The following is an 18,163-nucleotide window of genomic DNA, read 5'->3' as shown; positions in this document are numbered from 1 at the left end:
AATAAAATGTGTTTGTGATGATGTGTCGCTTAGGTGACGTGTCGGTGCGTGCCACGTCGATAAAAACTAAACATTTAAAAAAAATCTCCACAATATCTAAACATTTTGTAAAAGTACTCAAAATATCCAAACGTTTAAATAGTCTCGATAATGTCCAAAATATATTATGACATGGTATGCACTGACACGCCATCTAGATGACAAATTATCAATTTTGGAGTTGGACATTTCTGAGACATTATAATATATTTTTGAATATTATCGAGACGAGGTAAACGTTTGGACATAATGGAAACTTTCAATAAACGTTTGGCCTTTTTAGGTTATAGGCCTAATATAATAACTAATTTCCGCTAATATCCCGTCAACGATTAATATAAAAAAATATCTATAGTCACATACAGATATATTTTATAATATTTGTCTCGATTAGCAAATGAGTATAAATTAAAATTAGTAAACAAATAGGGGTAATTTGGTCTAACAAAAAAATATAGTAACGAACATAAGTAACCGCCAAGAGTACCCGCACACATTCCTTGTGGCTCTGCATCAGCTACACTACACTACACCCCCTCAATCTCTCTCCAATACAGCAAATTTTCCATCACTTTCCCGAGAAAACAAATAAGGAAACGAAAATGGTGAATCCTCCGACAAGAAACCGAAACCAGTGGACCTTGAATAACACTACAAATTACTTAGAGAGGATTGCGATTCTACTCATGATCGTCAACGGACTCGGACAGCTCTGGTTCCCGTCGGCCTACAATCATAAGGTCTTCTTTTCCGATTAATTAACTTTTATAATGCGTTTATTTTTAATGATAAGTTTTTTTTATTGATTGATTTTTTATATTGTTAGTTGATTTTTGTTTGTGAAATTAATTGTTTAGTGAAAATTGAGCAGAATTTTGAAGTTGTGTTGTATTTTTGCTTCTAATTAACGATGGAATTAAAATATGTATGCAGAGATCTCGACATTTCAAGATTTGTGATGAGATATTTCAGAATCCTGAGAAATTTAAAACGGATTATTCTGAAATGGAAAGTAAAATGAAGGTGTTTGTGTATCCTGATGGAGCTTGTGGCAGTTCAAATGGACAGTTGCGTATTGACTCTGTTCATGCTAGTGAAGAATTTTTCTTCAATAATATTTCAAAGAGTAAATTCTCTACTCAGAATCCAGATGAGGCTCAGTTTTTCTTTATACCTCTGAATTGTCTTCAATTGGTAAGATTGTTTTGATTTTTGTATATGTTTTTAAATAGTTTTTAGGATAATTATTGTTTGATCTGTGTTAATTCTATTAAACTGGTTAAATCATTTAAGTAAATCATAAATATATTCATTTAATATTAATAAATATATGTTTAGATTTTAAATATATAAAGAATATTATTAAAAAAAATTGGTTAACTCGGTAAACCAAATTATTATAACTTTTAACCATAACCTAACCAAATGAATATTAACCAAACCACCCTAATTAAATTTGATAATTTTAGTAAAAGTTTTCGGATAATTCTATCGGTTTGGTTGATATTAACTTTTTTTCCAGTAATGGTTAAGAGTTTTAATAATTCAGTTAGCTGAATTAACCGTATCATTTGTATTTATTTATTTTAGTAATCACTCTTCTTATCCAAAAATATGCGACTAGTCCTGCTGGTTCGGTTTTAATAGATCTATGTGAGTTGGTTCATTCGATTAGTTTTAAATTAAAGCGACCAAATGCTTACTCCTAAAGTAATGTCTATGCTCTTCCAAAAGCATTTCAAAGTTTATAATTATCTAACTAATATTGTTGTTGGAATTTACATATAAATATGTATATTTTCTTGTAATCTGCAGGACAAATTGCCAAATATTGTTGAGGAATTCTTCTATAGTTTGATTGTCAAGTATAGCTACTGGAATACAGACTCTAGTCATCATTTTGTTGTGGCATGTCGAGGCAGTTTTGTGAATGCCATTGAACAAGTCCCTCTTCTCGTAAACCATGCAACCCGAATTGTCTGTTCTCCAAGCCATGGTGCCACTGCCACAACTCTTTGCGGCAGAGCAAGAACTCTCCCACAAGTACAGCAGCCTTTTCTTCATCAAGCTGGTCTAATTAACTTCAAGAATAGGTAGGGGTGTGCATTCGGATCAAATATAACTGAGCCAAACCGAAATTTGACTTTTTCAAATGAACCGAACTGAGATTTTAAGGAATTAAGAGTTCTCAAACCTTCAGTTCGATCTATTTTGTTAGTTTGGTTTGTACTAAAACTTAACGGAAAAAATTTGTCTAAAACCGAACCAAACTTGAAAACAGGATTTTTATAATATCAAACTGAATCGACATAGGTAACTGAACTAATCGATGATAGTACCAACTTTTATAAGTTATACCTACAGTTTAAACATCATTTTACTCTTTTTCTTATTTCTATAAATTAAACTGATGTCAAAAAATTATATACTTTTGCTCTTGTCTTAAAAAATGGTAATTATCAATCTTTAAGCGGTTGCTGAACAAAGGTCGTTTTTACTATCCGGTTATAATACTCCAAGTTACTGTAAATCTTTCAGCACTATGTTTTCATGTATTCATGCTATTTAAATGTCATTCTATGTAGTCTAGTAAGAAGTTATCAGAAGTTCTGTATTTACAGGCTTCCTCGTTTGTTACTTGCATAGCACGGAAAGATATATGTTAAACTGGGAAACGTCGATAGGGAAAATGGGCAAATGCATTTTCCTATATGAATAGAGTTTCAAAAGTTTAAAAGTATTTCTGTAAATAAAAACAAAACACGGAAATGTAATACTCGATCAAGAAGTTTTCCGTGCAACATAGTGAAGCATTGATGCCTATATGCTAATTTGCTTAAATTTATGATCATATTGTGCAGAAATATGCTTGGTTTTTGGGCTGGTCAGACCAATTCTGATATAAGAAGAAAATTGGTTGAACTTTGGCAGAATGATACAGACTTGGATATTCAGAATAGTAATATCAATGCAAATCACAGAGGACATTTCTTATACTATGAAAAGTTCTACAAATCCAAGTTCTGTATTTGTCCTGGTGGATCGCGAACTGAAGGCGGTAGGCTAGCATCAGCAATTCATTATGGATGTGTCCCAGGTATTGATGTTCTTCATTTGGATCTTCCTTCAGCTGCTACATGCATTTTGATAAATACATCTTCCTGACAAATTTAACTACCGACTTAATTTGCCAAGTTTTTGTTTGTTCAATGACAAAATTTGTAGTTTTCGTGTAGAATTTCTTAAAGTAGTGATTGCGTAGCGAATGTTTTTGCAGTTATTTTGTCGGATCACTTCGATCTGCCTTTTACAAACTTTCTGGATTGGAAAAAGTTTTCAGTACAGCTGAATGAGAGTGATGTGTATGATCTTAAAAGGATCCTTAAGGCAATACCAAAGGACAAATACAAAGATCTACAGAGAAACACTGTTAAGGTAAACCAAAATGATAATTTATTTTAGTGCATATCATTTTGTCTTGATTTTTGTTGCTATTTTACCCTTGCTATGATAATTTATTTTAAGGGATAATTGTTGTCACCCTCGAATTTATGTAAAAATTACTATATTCCTCTATTTTTTTTAAAAAAGATATTGTTTCTCCCATGCTATATTCGTAGATTAATTGCAAATTATATAAAATTTAGCATATCTTACAATTACAACACAAACTTTAGATTTTAGTAATTTCAAGCACGGGCCATCAATTCTTACAATTATCAATATTGAGTAATTTTTTATTAAAAAAGTACCGATATGAACGCTAAACTATATTATGCTCCGCGTCCGCTTTTTTATTTAAAAATTGATTGATGCTTCAAATTGCAATAGAAAATCTAACGTTTGTGTTGTAATTGATAATTGAGCAAAAATTCAGTTTTGCAAAATACGTTAAACTTTATTTTTGCTCTTTTAAATAAAATTGGTATTTTAGTCCAATTTAACTAAAACTTGAAAGCTAAAAGTTGAGGGAAACAGTGAATTTTTTAAACTTTAGAGAAAAAAATAGTAAGTGTAACCTAAATCCACGGGTAATAGTAATTATCACAACGTACAATTTGTATTTCTTTTTTGTTTGTTTTTTTTATGAATTCTTTTTTGTTTGTTATTTATCATGTTGTTGGAAAATCAGGCTCAGATGCATTTCAAATGGAATTCTGCTCCGAAGAAATATGATGCATTTCATATGGTGATGTTTGAACTGTGGTCATCAACGCCTCCTAACCAGATATTTAGTCAGCAACCCTTACTGTTTGACGACTAAAGTACCAGCTGACAGACCAAGAAAAGTTCTTCTCTTAAGTTCCTTTTTAATATGCAAACTTGCAATTTGAGAGGTATTAATCATTTTTTGAAACTTGAAAGTCAAGTTTTTAGAGGTTGTAAAGGTACCAGTACCACCAATCCATAGAAATGTATGAAATGGCAATCAAATTGAATTTCGTACGTTGAAGTTTTAGTTCTCAGAATATGGAAGTTTCCTGCTAAATATGGAAGTTCTCTGCTAAATTTGATACTGCAAAATATCACTCTTAAAGTTACGCTGTCAAACGAAGCTTAGTCCTTCTTTTGAAATAACTCACGAACTACATGACCATTCACAAAATCAATTCAAGAACTACTCGGAATTGACTAGAAATTAACCGAATTAACCTTGAGACTGAGCTACTCAAGTCGACTATTGAGCCACGGCCTGAATATTAAAATACTCAATTCAATGGACTAGCTAGTCTTATTGATCCAGCTAGTTTTTCTATTTTATCCTTTACACTAATACATATAAAAAATAGTACATACACATTGCTATAAAGCCAAGGCCTGAGTATAAGAATACTCAATGCAATGGACTAGCTAGTCTTATTCATCCAGATGGTTTTACTTTTTTTATCCTTTATAATAATTCATATTAAAAATAGTATTTACATATTTAAAATAATTTTTCTGTTCGTTTCTTTCTTTTCCGCAGAAACAGATAGATCTCTCTAAAATCTCATATAAACCCCCCACCTATCCAGTTACTCTTGCCTATCATACATTATTGCTGCTATTTTTCAGTAATGAAGTCTTATGTTAGAGTTAATATTTTATTAAATCTCATTATGATCTTATAGCTGTAAGAAAATCTGTAATGTAAAATTCAAAGATAAATTTTCAGTTGAAATTTCATTATTTTAATCAATTTTTTTAAATTGCTTCTAATTTGCATGTACTGCTAATTTTATATTCTATTTTAATCAATTTTTTTAAATTGCTTCTAATTTGCATGTACTGCTAATTTTATATTCTATTTTTGCAAAGTAAAGCTAAAAATATTTTTTCGCCTCAATAATCAGGATCATTCCATGGTGTATCAGCAATTCAGAACTACCTGATCGCTTTCCAAACCTAAAGAAAGATCTTTCGTCAACTTTAGATCCAAAGATTATGAAATCTAACAGCTAAGTGAAACAAATTATGGAAACCGAGACCAATGATGAGCTAATATGTCAATGATGACATGGCATGCTTAATTGTTAATTAAAATACATTAAACAAGTACAAAAGGAAATTAAAAATAGTAATAAATATTAACATAAGCTCAACAATGCAAACACTTGTAAAGCATAATGTCGTTTCTACAATCTGAATAAAAAACCAGCAAACAGATTTTAGCTTGACTAAAATATATGCTTTTAATGGGGCAAAAAGAAGTAAATTATTGGCTCCCTATTATTCTCGATGAAGCCTCTGTAAAACAATGAAATTATAATTCTATACTATATTAGAGAAACTACGGACATATACTCCTAGTTTGCACATGTCTGGAGCGATGAAATTTTTGAGGACCTTCTAAAGACGGTGACTTGGCAATCAAATGAATACAATACATTCGGGCAATTTGAGCAAAAATAAAAACTCGATAAGTGAGCATGTTTATAAATCAACAGTTGGATAGAAACCTGGCATGTGAGGTCGTCCGCCTCCATTAGAATCAGCATTAGCATATAAATGAGATTGTAGCTCACCCGAATGAGATGATTTGCGGGTCCTCTTAGGAGAAGCCGTGTAGTCACCGGAGCCGCTACTAGAAGAATAATACATTGATGATGTTGGAAGCCCATGGATCTTAGGCAATCCTGTTGGATCTGAACCTAATCCGTATCCCCTTTCAACTGTTTCCGTTTCCAATGGCAAGTTATCCAATGTCTATGGAGATAAAGATAATGATGAATATGTCAGCAATCTTTAAACACATTATCAATGCAATTATATAGGCAATAGCTACAGAACCTAATTCGAGAGCATATGCAATGAATAAAAATTGTAGAGAGATGTGCAGCTTGGTTTGATTTTAAGTTTGCAAAGACTACTCAGATTAAGGATGAGCAAATGGTCAGTTTGATCAAAAATATAAAACCAAACCGACCGAATTAGTCGGTTAATTTGGTTGAACCAATAAAATTATAAAGAATAACTATCAAAAATAAATACGAAATATTTTGGTTAATTTGGTTAGATGAATTTTTGAAACTCTTAACCGAAACCGAATAAAAATATTTATTAAACTGAATTAACCAAAAACAAAACTTTAACCGAATTAACCAAAAAGATCAATTAATAAAGTTTAACTGAATTTTCGCTCGCGCAACTCAAGATTAGGAAGAGAAAGAATCTCTATCATGCGCATGATAACATGATTTTTCTTTTTTTTGGTTTCCCAGATATCAGCAGCAAATGATGTGGTAACATGCATAATGATCATGGTAAAGAAAAAACAAGCCTTAAACATCCACAGTTAAATAAACAAAACTGTAGTTTAACAATCCAAATTTGAAAAGTCTAAGCTAATTAACGAATAAGGAAACCGACCTTTACAGCCTGTTGAAGAACTCTAAGTGTTTCTCGAGTCCGCTTTCTTCTCATGGCTATCTCCTCAGGTTCCTGCAGCATCTCTTCAAACAGGTTTTCTCTGTTAAGGATAAAGGATGAGAAAAAACACAATTGTCAAGTCAACATTGAGAACAAAATTATAAAATGTAAGATGCACAATTCATTATACGAAATCAAAGTGACTAACATTAAAGCACCACATATCACCTGTAAAGTTTTTTAATGAACACATTGTGCAGTTCACGCTTTGTGTGGTTTACCTACATGATAATAGATAAAACTATGAATATCGAAATCCCTTTATATATAAGCTTACTAACAAAAACTGCTAATAACCAATAACAAGCACAAACAAGCATGACCGTATGAATAGGAAAAGAAATGTTACATTGATAGCTGCTGCAAATGACGCAGAAAAATTTAGATATACTACAAGCACGGACACTTCATGTATTAAGGTTATCCTTCTAATGAACATGATAGGTCAAGTTCACTTGAATTATACCTTTTATGAAAAATGAATGGTGTAGACTAAAAGTGTATAGATTAAATTGATCTACACAATTCATTTTTTATGAAGGGTGTAAATTAAGTGAACTTGACCTCTCATGTTCACTAAGATTTCGGAGAATCCTAATTCCCCATGTACATCTGAAGTCTAAAGCCCCAAAAAATTACATACCACATTATTTTGGCTGAGATATCAACCTGTAATGGGATCCCAGGAATCAATTAAGCTAGCCAGTAGCCATACAGAATCTATTATCACGGGGCCAACAATTAAGAAATTAAAGAATCAAATATATTCATCTGGGAATTGGTAGCGGGATGATCGTTGAGTATATTATTGAGAAGTGTTCTCATGTGGTAAATGGTAAGAGTAGGTGCTAAGTATGAATTTGCTTTACGCCTTCACTATAACTGTTGAAAATTGTACATCAATGAACTCCTCAAATAAAATTGAATACTAATGAACTACTCAAATAAAATTAAATATTAACTACTCAAATTGCTCTGACTCAAAAAGGACAGTACTGTAAATTCAAAGCAATTTCACAGAACACTGTATACACATACATGAAATGTGCTGAACTATTAAATCTGACATTTCGAAGAGAACTTTTAGACACTATAAAATCAAGATATGCATGCTTAAGAAACTCAACAAGACGGAACTAAAAGAGTAATAGGTATGTCTACAAAGCTCAATAATTACCAGAAAGTGCATAATTGCTTTGGGTACGGAGTCCTCAATATTCTTCCGAACAATGTCATAGTAAGATCTCAATAGCAATTTAGTGATTGCAATTTCAACAGCCTCGTGCTCTGAGTGATTATCTGAGGGCCTCAACATAATTGGAGGCTTAGAAACACAAACCACGAGCATTTAGAAATAATTGAAACTGAATCAAACAGAATAAAAATTCAAACGGATGCAGATTGGGAAGTAATTGATGAATTTCATACAAAAACAACTAATGTCTATACCTCTCTCAACTGGATGATAGAAAAGCTTTGCTCCAAAGCGTCCATGTGGTTAACTGGCTCCATATACGACTTGTTAGTTGTATTCTCTTTAGCGGATACACGAGAGCTATCACTCCCACCAAAAATAGATGAAATACCCCAACTTGAAACGCTTGTGGCATTCCCTGAATAATTGTCAATTCAAAAATTCAGAATTTGAAGCTGTTCAAAACTAATGATAAATTAATTCGTAAAAGCATTGCTACATGACTCCATTGAGGTAGAAAAAGAGAGGGGTAGCCAGAAGAGGAGATGAGAAATTTGCAAATTTATTTATATTAGAACTCTTCTAAATAAAAGTAAAGAACCTGGAGGAGCAACTTTTTCCATATCGGCTCCAGGACGAACTCCCTGCATATCAAACCAATGAAAACATACAATAGAAAGTAAATGAACCAGAATAAAAGCAGTTATAGACTTGTTAGTAAACATGTATTTCCAGAACTAAGCAAGAAATTGAATGGATATTCATGCCTGCTCAGCCAACATTCCATTTACTTGTCTAGCAAGAATAGCCCGAGATTTAAGGCTCCTCTCTGACGCTGGTGCCTTATCAGGTTCTATACCATCCTATTCAACATAAGAATTGAAAAGCAGAAACAAAAACAAAAGAAAAGATGGCAGCAAATTCATTAAGAACATAACATAAGAAATAAAACAATGTCAAATTGTGTAGTAACAAATACCTTTTGTCTAATAGGTAGAGAAACAGCCCTAGAAGACTTTATCTGTTGCATGGCATTCTCAACAGCCTTACTACCACCAACAAAATTTGGATGCGAGGTGTTTATGTAATCCATCTGAAAAATAATTCAAAAGGTTTGCCCATTAAACATAAGTTCAAACAAGCACTCCAGATCTCTTAAACAATATAGAAGTATCAGTATTGGTAATAGCAGTGTTTTAAAAACCGAAACGGTGACAGAACCGGTGGAGCTACCGATTCACGGTTCAACCGGCGATTCAACCGTTAAAACTATATGTCTGTGTAATTTATATGAAAAAATATAACATTATTAAATTGAACTTTAAATTAAAATAACTTGCTATTCTTAAAGGAGCATCCACAAGTCCACAATTATTTTAACATGAGCCTGGCCCAATACTTAAACTCATCATAACTTCACTAACCCTAACTACCCACCATCATCTTTTTCCTAAGAAAACAAAACAATTCTTCATAAAATGACGGCAGTGTTGAAGCATAGGTCCTTCAACAAAAATGAATAACTCTTCACAAAATTCATATCTTAATAAACTTATTTCTTATTCTTCACTTCTTTCATATCTTTGTTGTCCAATATTTGCAAATACCTGATTATAGAAAACATAAACAGTTAGAATTTAAATCTAAAACCGGCGCCGCCGCTTCAAGAGATCGTTACAGCATCATCATTTGCCACGACATACACTTTCGACTAAAAACGTCACTGTTATTGTTTCAGTTCTGATTGCCGTTGTAATTTCCTCTTTTCTCCAAAATCATCAGTTTTGGATCACCGCCTAAACCCTCAACAATTTACTTTAGATTTTTGAAACCGGCCGGTTTGAAAGTGTAACCGGTTCTCCGGTTCTATGCGGTTTTTTCCGGTTTATCACGGTTAAACCGCAAATCCGGGTCTTTATGCACAATTAAACCGGACTGACCTTCGGTTCCCGGTTGAACCGGCCGGTCCGGTCCGATTTCTAAAACATTGGGTAATAGAACCTAACAGAATAGAAAGTTTCAAATTGTCAAGCTGAAATAGAAGGTATGACTACAAAGTTATCTAAAGAAATTAAATGATTGGTCGATGTATCTAAGAGACTAAGACCAGACATTCATAGATACAACTGCCAAAGGCCCAGATCAACATATAAGCATTAGGGAATCCTTAGTCCCATGGCTGACCACCACAGCAAATTTCTAGCCCAAGCACTGCTTCGATGGTTCAGTTACAGAACATAAGAGGTGTAAAAGCTACATGCCTGTATTAATTTTATTTGCACCAGATGCTAGATAAACCTTTCATTATCACTATAAATAATGTTATTCAAAAAAAATAGCACAAAAACCGGTGAGTGCTATTGAGGGAAACAAAAGAGTCAGAGTAACAAATGCATCATAAAAGGATAAGACGGTTGCAGCACAATCAGATATTACACACAACTTGTTTTCATTATTACCTCCATTTCAATAATGTGGCCAATCATTGTCTCAGATGGTTCCAGACCATCTCGCAAAAAGTTCCCAATAACTTCATCCATACGCTTTCTTAGAACAGGAAATCTTTGTAGTTCATTTACTAGACAGCGATGGCTCATCTGGAGAAAATGAGACAGTTTATGATGAGATGAAAGTGCGTGATTGACAGTGTTGGACCATAAATACAAAAGTTACCTTCATTAGTTCATCATATATAAACCTAGCACACTGGAGGCTTGGATCTAATAAACGAGCTATTTGCCTTCGAATGAGAACTTCAAATGGCACCTGCACAAATTTATTTAGAAAATGATATAATTAAAGGAGGAAAAAAACAAACAAACTACAATTATAGAAAAATCTGAGCTATTTAAATTCAAAAGATTTTCGTGAAAAGGGGAGAAAGGAAATAAAACTTACTTCCGGCACAAATAGTGCAGATCTAGGACCAGTTGCATTTTGAATGGCAGTTCGAATGTCATCATCGGTCAAGTCCTCACATGGATCAACCTCCTGCAAGAAAAATGTTAGCACATCAGATTGTACAGTATCCCATACATCCTGTATACCATCAACTTCCATGTCATATTACTCAAACAGTGCTACATAATTTGCTCATGAGACTCTCTGTCGTCAAATAGAAGGATAAAAGTATAACACAGCTAGGCATACCATATGGCCATAACTAAGTATTTTTTGAACTAAGAGAAAATAAATCAAAAAAGTAATAGTGATCCCATTGTGTTAGATGAGGTTAAAAAGGCCTGACATAACTTTAATCTCTCCACCATCTTCGCTTTAATATTACTACACTTCTTCTCTTGGCATAACTAGTACTCCAAACAACTCCTAATCTACTGTAACATCCATTCATGACATTTTTATGTATAGTAATACTATAGATGTTTATCTAACAGTACACAAAGATAAACACCCAAGAAAATTGTACAATAACTTATCACCGACTTATGCCTCATTTTCAGAGTCAACAATTCAGCTAGTTAGACCTCCTAAACTTCATTATTCTTGAATTGGAAGCTTTCTAATGGCATTTACCTACACTTTGTTTGCTCTGTTTCTTCTATCAAAGATGACGGACAATGTAAACCCAGAACTTGGACTGCTTTGCAAATATAGACTTTAAAAAAAATCATTAACCTCTGCAACCTCACCATAAAATAAAAAGAAGAGGAACAAAGAGAATATCATTGACTGCAAAATAAAAAATAAAGCAAGTGAACCCCAATAATGCTGTCACTCGACCCTATTAACCTCCAGTAATAAATCTAGGTAACTTCAAGAGAACGAAACAATTTTAATAGTGAATAAGAGCCAAAACAATTAAATCTAGCCTCACCTCATCTCTGAGATTTATTCCAGCTTGACCAAAAAAAATTATTGAATGTTACCTCAAATGTAGTCTTCAATTTATTGTAAATAATTGGCCTATATAATTTTAAACAAAGCAGAGAAGAGGAATCTAACCTAGCAAATAAAACTGAACTACACATAATATGCACTTCAATGACAAATCTGATAAAACAAATAGTATTGATGAACTGTCACCAAATATTGACATGCACACCTCTAAACTCTTCACAAAGATATTTTGAAATATATAGTGGATGCGTGCTCCACCAGACAGCTCTAAAGTTGACATTTCTTCATTTTTACCCTCTACCATTGAAGAAAATGCTGCATTCAACAAGAAATTCAATACAATTAATAATCTTTAACTATGCGTCGAATGCTTTACCGAAAATCTTAACCAAGCATAATAAAGTAGGAATGACAAGAGTTACCCTCTGCGTATTTTGAAAGAATGTTTAGGAGAAGTGCTCCCTGACCAGCCTGTTGCAAAATGTTTTGGAAAAAGTCATTAGAAAGAAAAAAATAAAGATTGTATCAGCAAGAAGAATCAAACCATACACTTCTATAGATAGCTGGGAAAAGCACATTAAAAATATCCAAGCAATTGCATATTAAAGACATCCAGAACAGACAGCTGTCACTTTGGAATTTAAGTTGCACTTTAAGAGCTATTCATCCAGATGGCATTATCAGATCATTGATATAGTGAGAGTAATCATGACTGGAACAGAAATATGGACTAGCCAGTTGATTGTTAGGCACAAGAAAAACATACCCTTGAGCCTAAATTTTAGAACAGTATCAATTAACTACTCTCAGGCACATGTACTAAGTGCAGAAATTGTCCAGGGTCAGACTTTTCCACTTTCTCATCAATTCTGAGAGCCAAATTGTTATAGTTGCAAGTCGTAACTCGCAACTAAAAGATCATACTCCGCATAAGACCTTGATAGTGTAGAGTTGATGTTGGAAATAGTTTCAAGTTCAACCATAAAAAAAGGTACATTTTAAATCAAGTATGCATGCCTTTGATTCTGTGATTTCTCCATAACTTGCATGTTCCTTTGCCAGGGAAACCAATGCAGAAGTTATGCGTGACTTCAGCCCTGGTAGTATGGCTCTGATATGTTGAACAAGAACCTGAGGAGAAAAATAACAATGCTAAAATCAGTAAATTAGTGATAAGATTAAATCTAGAAACAACATTACCAAGAACTTTCACATAATCCTATCAATTTGAAATAGAAACAACAGCAATCAAAAAAATTATAGCAAAATTAATAAGGCGACAAAGAGAGTAAGCGGAAGCAATAACCATTGCAGTATATGCAACATGCAGAACAAGAAGCAAATACTAACATATGAATGGTCATGCCTGTTTAACAATCTAAGTATTCAATTGTCCAATGATCTACCTGGTTCAACTTCTTAGCTAACTGAGGAACACCACAGCGATCAGCTAGCCCATTGTATACCTAGACAAAAAATTACAGCAAATAAGATAAAGGAGAAAAGAAAGAATATTACAATTGATTTTACACCCAACAATGAAATAGAATTTTTTTAAATAATTCAATGAAATAGAAATTATAAGATTGGACAGTCATACTGGACGACTGCGGAAAAACTTCTCCTCTGCTGCAAGTGCATCCTTGATACTTCGATCGAGTATAATATCCTGCACGGTGGGCAAAACTCAATAAGCCAAGATCATTTTTTCACAATTACCAAAATTTTCCAGTCCTGAATGTGGATTGGAAGCAGTTTGGACAGACAATTAGCTTTCCAACAAGCAAATAACCATGTGCATATGGTCAAATTGTCTCAGAGACAGACATGGTAGATAGTTATGCCAAGTTATGTTACCAATATCAGGATTTTCGATTCTTTTTTAAGTACTGAAGCAATTTAATAAAAAATTAAATCACCAATTAATTTATCGCATTAAAAGGTTACTAGAGAACTTCGGTGTTCATATTTATTCCATCTTATATCTTCATAATCCAATGTGGAAAACAAGACTACAACATGCATCAACCTCCTGGTACACTCACTGAACAAAATGTTAAATAGTAATTAACAGCGAATGGTCCAAAACCAAAATTAACTAATACAAATACTCGTACAAAGCAACGAACAGAGTGATAAATAGACTCTAAGTCCTAAGAACATCAACATTATATCTGTCATTTTCCTAGACAAAGTATCCATGTAAGAAGAACAATAAGACATGAGAAATGTTATGTAGACTTGAAATCACCAGATCAAAGCGTGCACCACAGTTCTTTTATATTATTACCTCTTGACTCCGGTTAACCACACCAACATAGCCAAGTCGAAGAGGGATCACTTTTCCAAGCAGTAGATTACGAGCATCAGTACCTCTGTCCATAATATCCAACTGAAGTCAAGAACGAAATGTGTCAGAAAGCACAAGAAAGTGCTAATTTGCAACCACTATCCGATTTTGGAAAGAGATAGTCACCTTTGTAATTACTCCAATAGTTCTGTAACCTATCAAGTATCAACAGAAGACCAGAATGTGAGTTTCTATGAGGGGGAAAAAACAAAAAAAAATATCCACATAAAATGGCACAAGTAAAATCCACCATCAGGATCAGCATTTCCTGCAATCTGGAGAGCATCTGAGTTGGCTAAATCTGAATTGGCTGGTGTAACGGCTAGAATTAGACAGCTTGGTTTCTTAATATACGACATGATCATGGTTCTAATCCGTGCTTCAATATCAGAGGGTTGATCGCCTACAGGAACCTTAGTTATCCCGGGCAAGTCAACAAGTGTGATATCGAGAACATTTGGTGAAAAAATCTTCAAACGAATCTGCTTGTCTGAGACACCTTTGTTTTCCCCAGCTTCCTTAGCCGTCTCAGCCTATAGAAGATTCAAACTATTATTGATTTGAAAAACAGCTGTTGTTCATACTTAACTATTAGCCTAATAAAACCAGAACCCCACATGAGATTTAAGATAAGCTACCCTTGAAGTGCAGACAACTATGTGTATTACTGACATCAAAGCTACATTCAGACAATTTAATTATATTGTTTAGTTCAGTCATACTAAGCTTCTGTTTAAGATCCTTGATTAGAGTCTCTAAACTATCATTTGTGCTTCAGCTTTTGTACAGGCAGAGCTCTTGTTCAAAAGAATTGACTCGGTGCAAGATTCACATTCAAATTAACATACAATTACAATTAAAGGACAGAGAAGAAAGATTGAAGATTTCCTGCTAATATATCAAAATTCGGTATTGCCAGCTACTTTCCACCCTTTTATTTTCCTATATATTTGGTGCAAAAGTACTCATCTACAAGCAATTCTCAACAGCTAGAATTTAAGACAAAAGGAAAATCCAGTAAGGAAAATAATTGATACATGCTAAACAATTAATCCCATCAACAAGAAGACAAATAAAGCAACCAAAACCTAATTAAGCTAAAACTTTAGAGTTAGCACAACTTCCTCTAGTACAATAGCAGCTTATGAAATCATTAATTCCTTTTACATCAATAAGCCATCAAAGTTCTTTCCTCTGTGACAGCACCAAATTCCGTATTAATTTACCTCGCCACAGCTCCGCTTAACTACAACATTTTCGAACTCTCTTCAATCAAAAGAATCACACATTCATATAAACAGAAGCATTAATCTGTATAGCACTAATTCACCTTATTTTAAATCAAAACTTCAACTGTCTAATATTTCAATAATCAAACCTAACACTAAAATTTACTCAATAACCGTTTTACATAAAACATTACAACAATTACGCCTATAATTTAAATTACACAAAAACTGGAGCTTCTAAAACAAATAACATAAAAAAATAAACAAAATCAAATATGTACAGAAACGTTTAGAAAAATTAAAATAAATGAACATACCTGAATTTCTCTACGGATCTCAGAAAAATCATAAAACCGCTTGCCAGGAAGATGTAAAAACTCTCCCCACTCTTCTTCACTGTCGTCAGCTTTCCTCTTAGTTTGCAACAGCTGTAAAACAAGCGGTCGTCGAGTACAAATTTCGTTTCCACGTGGCAAGAAATCCCTCCCGACGAGCGACTCAAGCACGCTAGATTTCCCGCTGCTTTGACTTCCGACAACTGCCACTTGCGGCAGCTCGATCGTCGACTGGCTTCCGAGTTGCGCGAATATGTCTTGTAACTTGTTCACTATAGGAATCACTGATGAACCTAGCGGCGCTGCTTGAGATTGCTGCGATTGTGCCGCTGCCGACGACGCCGCCGTGTGTGACGGCGATGTAGGCTCTTCTGCCATTGTTGGATCCAGCTGTTGAAAACCCTAGTGATTTTGGATAGTTTTTAGTTAGAGAGAGAAAATTTGAATTTGATTTTAATTTTAATCTTTTTAGAGAGAGAAAGCGTGTAGAGAAATCAGTCAGATTTATGTGTGTGATTAGCAGATGATGGACTGAGGTCTGAGTTGGCTATAATGAACACCAGGTGTTAAGGGGCTTAAACTGCGCACACTTTTGTTTAGAGATTATTTTTAGGGTAAAATTGAAAAAATTGAAAAATATAAAATAGGGTAAAATTGAAAAAATTGCAACGTTGGGGTAGAATTGAAAATCAAAACAAAAGTCAGGGTTTTTCCAGCCAGCCTTATTTTTAAAAATCTGTTATGTTTTTATAAATTACACTAATAAATAATATAATATTGAAATACTAGATACCGCTAATATATTCTTAAAATTTGAAAAATTATGATAATTATTTTTAAAATCATGGATTAAGGTTTAAAGAGATAAGTATTTATCATGGATTAACCTTATCATAACAATAAAAATGAAGGTTTCGGCTTGTGGGACAAGGTTATTTATAAGCCCATTAGACTCTTTCTTTGTTTCCTGATGGATACCGAATCCTACACTAGTTACGATGAAGCCGATGAAGCCGAGTCACACAGGATATTCACTCTCAGGTGATATCGGACTCCCAATATAAGACTAGAATATATAAAGAAGACGGCCGAATCTTAGGATCCGCCGATATCTCATTCAATAAGACGAAGACCGAATCCCTTAGCATCCGCCCAAAGCGCGTTAATCCAGGATTCGGATAGATTGCCAAATCTACTATAATATCTCGAAGTATCTTCCCATTTGGACACAATCTTCAACATGGAAGATAAGCTATATCTTAGGAGGACGAGACTATTTAGGAAGACGTTCCTAAATAGGACTGATGTCTGGATAAGGTAGATCACGCCGAATCAGGGTGAATCCCTACAAAGTAGGATTCACTTACCAACTATAACTCTACAAGGTATCAGTCATCTACTATAAAAGGAGCATGAGGTATGCCTAGAAACACAATTACATTCATATACTCAAAACGCTGCTCAAAGCTCTAAACTGACTTTAGCATCGGAGAGTTAATCGGACAACCACCGTCCGGTTAGCTTCTACCATGTTTTGCAGGTCTCATTTACCGGTTCAGAAGGCATACTCCATCAATTGGCGCCGTCTGTAGGAAAAGTTTAACTAAAACTTCAATTCGAATGAACCTGAAAGACAGACAAACAATGGATCAAAAAAGACGTCGGAAGTAATCAACGTCACTGAAGATGGGCTCCACAACTTCGGGGGAAGAAGTAATGCCGGGGGACCCTCTTTTTCGACACCCCAATACCAAACTAACCCGATGAGAGGAATCAACCCAATTGCTTTCAACCTAAGCACCGATGAACAACCAACGCCAGGCATGGCAGCACAAGATTTATACAATGAGATGCTGAAAAAAGTACTGGAACCTGTCCAGGCAAACCTTGATAAATTGGCCAGTGAAGCAAAAAGAACAAACGGCAGGCATGAAGAAACTATGAAAATCCTGAGGGATAATTTCAGCCTAACAGCAACGAGAAGAAAAGGAAGAATCGAAAACGCAAATCCAGGCCGTCAAGAGCCAACAAGGGGAGAAAACAACAGAAGGAGGGAACACCGAAACGGAGAAAACGAAGAAAGAAAGGAGGGAAGGAACGACAGAAACCGACAAGAAAATGAAAACAGGAGTGCGAAGAATGCCCATAAAATCAAGAGAATGGAAAAGATCCAAAGAACAAACCCCTGAAACGGCCAGAAATGAGTAAAATCAAGATGACGCCCGAAGCGGGTTAAACTCAACAAGAG

General features: G+C 34.1%; 2 protein-coding genes across 2 annotated transcripts; one reads left to right on the top strand and one right to left on the bottom strand.

Moving 5' to 3' along the window:
- Window positions 1-505: 505 nt before the first annotated feature.
- On the top strand, window positions 506-4,508 carry LOC126660029 (probable glycosyltransferase At5g11130). The gene is made up of 6 exons (XM_050353356.2): window positions 506-779; window positions 973-1,233; window positions 1,855-2,132; window positions 2,901-3,136; window positions 3,317-3,474; window positions 4,172-4,508. The coding sequence occupies exons 1-6, from the start codon at window positions 642-644 to the stop codon at window positions 4,301-4,303; spliced, it is 1,203 nt and encodes a 400-aa protein (XP_050209313.1). The 5' UTR covers window positions 506-641; the 3' UTR covers window positions 4,304-4,508.
- A 1,079-nt stretch (window positions 4,509-5,587) lies between these two features.
- LOC126660028 (dynamin-related protein 3A) lies at window positions 5,588-16,434 on the bottom strand. Its single transcript, XM_050353355.2, has 20 exons — window positions 15,898-16,434; window positions 14,602-14,884; window positions 14,478-14,506; window positions 14,292-14,393; window positions 13,602-13,670; window positions 13,408-13,467; window positions 13,019-13,132; window positions 12,424-12,472; window positions 12,207-12,316; window positions 11,042-11,134; window positions 10,817-10,909; window positions 10,603-10,740; window positions 9,123-9,236; window positions 8,911-9,006; window positions 8,745-8,787; window positions 8,398-8,561; window positions 8,126-8,272; window positions 7,117-7,169; window positions 6,889-6,988; window positions 5,588-6,225 (listed from the first exon to the last, which is right to left on the bottom strand). Exons 1-20 carry the CDS (start codon window positions 16,291-16,293, stop codon window positions 5,953-5,955), a joined length of 2,526 nt encoding a protein of 841 aa, XP_050209312.1. The 5' UTR covers window positions 16,294-16,434; the 3' UTR covers window positions 5,588-5,952.
- Between the last annotated feature and the right edge of the window lie 1,729 nt (window positions 16,435-18,163).

The sequence above is a fragment of the Mercurialis annua genome, linkage group LG8 (assembly GCF_937616625.2).
Source record: "Mercurialis annua linkage group LG8, ddMerAnnu1.2, whole genome shotgun sequence".
NCBI lineage: Eukaryota > Viridiplantae > Streptophyta > Magnoliopsida > Malpighiales > Euphorbiaceae > Mercurialis > Mercurialis annua.
This window is presented reverse-complemented; position numbering and strand designations above follow the sequence as displayed.

Coding starts and splice junctions, on each gene's coding strand:
- LOC126660028 (XM_050353355.2), bottom strand. CDS start 16,293: ATGGCAGAAGAGCCTACATCGCCGTCACACACGGCGGCGTCGTCGGCA. Junction 14,394..14,477: donor CTATTGGAGTAATTACAAAG/GTGACTATCTCT, acceptor TCTTGACTTCAG/TTGGATATTATGGACAGAGG. Junction 10,741..10,816: donor TATATGATGAACTAATGAAG/GTAACTTTTGTA, acceptor CATTTTCTCCAG/ATGAGCCATCGCTGTCTAGT.
- LOC126660029 (XM_050353356.2), top strand. CDS start 642: ATGGTGAATCCTCCGACAAGAAACCGAAACCAGTGGACCTTGAATAAC. Junction 780..972: donor CGTCGGCCTACAATCATAAG/GTCTTCTTTTCC, acceptor ATATGTATGCAG/AGATCTCGACATTTCAAGAT. Junction 1,234..1,854: donor CTCTGAATTGTCTTCAATTG/GTAAGATTGTTT, acceptor TGTAATCTGCAG/GACAAATTGCCAAATATTGT.